Source organism: Sinocyclocheilus grahami, unplaced genomic scaffold, assembly GCF_001515645.1.
Source record: "Sinocyclocheilus grahami isolate Dianchi unplaced genomic scaffold, SAMN03320097.WGS_v1.1 scaffold800.1, whole genome shotgun sequence".
Taxonomy (NCBI): Eukaryota; Metazoa; Chordata; class Actinopteri; order Cypriniformes; family Cyprinidae; genus Sinocyclocheilus; species Sinocyclocheilus grahami.
Window position 1 is genome coordinate 169324 of NW_015505979.1, and position 2500 is coordinate 171823.

At 41.4% G+C, this 2500-nt stretch overlaps 1 protein-coding gene across 1 annotated transcript in view; it reads right to left on the reverse strand.

Moving 5' to 3' along the window:
- The window catches only part of reck (reversion-inducing-cysteine-rich protein with kazal motifs), a gene marked incomplete at its 5' end in the record, with an annotated part of 52605 nt that overhangs the window by 25102 nt on the left and 25003 nt on the right, over nt 1–2500 (reverse strand). Inside the window, 2 exons of the mRNA XM_016246498.1 lie at nt 1803–1976; nt 2052–2316. Coding sequence (XP_016101984.1) covers nt 1803–1976; nt 2052–2316 — 439 coding nt within the window. The remainder of the gene's footprint in view (nt 1–1802; nt 1977–2051; nt 2317–2500) is intronic.

A 2500-nucleotide genomic window follows, 5' to 3' on the forward strand; every position in this document is an offset into this window, starting at 1 on the left:
GTGTGTGTGTGTGAGTGTGTGTGAGAGAGTGTGTGTGTGTGTGTGTGTGTGTGTGTGTGTAAGAGAGAGAATGCGTGTGTGTGTGTGTGTATGTGTGTGTGTGTGTGTTTGTGTTTGTTTGTATGTGTATGTGTTCATTTCATTCAGTCATATAAATAAATAAATAAATAAATAAATAACACATCAGTCACCATTAGGGATGAGCTGGTGTGGTCAGGATGAAGTTGTGTGTGGATCTCTCTGTCTGGTTTATTTGTGCTGGTTTACATACTCCACAGGGTGACTAGCAGACCTGCTGAGATGTGCATCAGGGTAAGTATACATCACTCCAGCACACTTGACGCTCCGCTTTCTTCCCTATTTACCTTCAGCGCTCTTTGAAATCTGCAGGATCCAATCAACACCAGGAATCCTTCAGAGAAATCAAAGCCAGCGGTGGTTTGCCTTCATCATCATCATCATCATCATCATCAGCCAAAGAAAATAAAACTCAGAATATTTCAGACTGAACTGGATTCGTTCCTCAGCCTGAAATCACAGCCACTTTTGAGGAATTTATATAACATTTTTCAATCAGAACTACTTTTATTTTTATGGCATGTATAACTAAATATTGTAGGTAGCCCACTCCTGATCTCTAGATACATACTGGCTCCCATCAATAGATGTCTATAGGATTTCTTTTCACTCATATTACTTCCAGCTGAGCAGAAATCGTGTTTCAGAACACTGTGTGTGTGTGTGTGTGTGTGTATGTTCGATTTCCTTTGTGTGTGGTCACGTGCTTAAATGTGTGTTTGTATGTGTGTGTGTGTGTGTGTGTGTGTGTGTGTGTGTGTGTGTGTGTGTGTGTGTGTGTGTGTGCGCTGTAACCCACAGAGAAAACGCACAGGCCAGAGAAACCCAACAATATGTCTGCTGGATACTCATTTTTCCATGAAACCCAGTCCTCGTGTTCAGTTACATCACAGCATCCAAACTTATGAACCTAGTGAACCCCTGGCTATATAACAAAAAGAGCATAACAATACTACAGTTGGCAGTTGAGGATATATGTGAATTAATTATATGCTTATTGTACACTACAGTCCAATAAACGAGAAGTTAAAATTGAGTAACATACATTTTAGACACAACATCAGTTACTCCACAATGAAAAGAGCCATCGAAACACAGCAGAGTGGTGTTTTCCTCCTGAATGAATCATCTCTTGAGTAAATCATTCAATGACTCACTTTAGTGTTGGTATTGTTAACTATAAAATAATTTTCATTTAATTGAAATAAAGTTGAAATAAAATTTTTAAAAATGCTAGTTGAAAGACTTCAATAACTTAATAATAATAAATGTTACCTTTGGCAACTAACTGAAATTAAATATGTTTAAGCTGAGCTACTAAAATAAAATAAAACAACAAAAAAATGTATTTAAACTTCACAAAATTACTAAAATTTTAACTAAATGAAAACTGAAAATATATAAATAAAAGCTTATTCAAAATGCTAATAAATACTACAATAGTACATACACAAACCTAAAATAACTGACTCACTTGTTTGGTTCCTGAATGAATCCATGTTTTTGAATGAATCAGTTGAATGAATGATTCAAATGACTCACTCACTGCTTACAGACACCATCTACTGGCTGATCAGTGTAACTGATCTAATGCACAGACCGACAGACAGAAGCAGGGGAAAGTCCTGGTGCAGTTAAACTGTAGATCAGCACTCTTGTGTCAGATTCGAGGATGGGCACCAATGCTTGTATAAGCAGATTGACAGTAAGAAAGTGTGTCTAACCTGTTGTTGAAGTTGGAGCAGTAGCTGAGGTCTTTGCAGCCTAACTGGCACGGCTCCCTGACGTCGGCCAAGCAGGTGATGAGGTCCATCTCAGCCGGGTTGTATTCACAATGCTGGTCGAACTCCTGCAATGTCTGAGTGCCCCAGTTGGTGCTGATCTCCAAGCACATGTTCCTAACAAACAGTGAGGATACGAACACATTCAGTCTCAGAGCGACGCCGGTAGCCTTCTGACGGCTCGGTGCTGACCTGCAGCTGGATGTGTTGGCCTTAAAGCAGCAGTGCAGTTTGGCGTAGTCCATCTTGGCGATCGGGGGCGATTCGGGGTCACTTATGGTGGGCGGGTGTGCGCTGCCCAAGAAGCACTGCCACAGCGGGTCCTGCGGGAGCGGCTGACTGCCACACTCACTGATCAGACCCTCCATGATCTCCTGCTCGGTGCTCATGGTGCGAAGAATACGCTTACAGGCCGTCTGACAGTGAGCCTCCTCCGCCCGGTCACAGCAGTACAAACCTGAACACAGACACACGGCATTCTGGGTAAGCGAGTCATTTCCTGAATCACTTCAAACTATCAGATTCAGAACCTGGCACTGTTCATGTTTTAAAACGTGTAGAAAGCATGATTACGGTTACTCTGTTGAAGTTAATCTACATGCTGGATGCTTCTGAATCTGTTGAGTGAATCATTCAGTGAC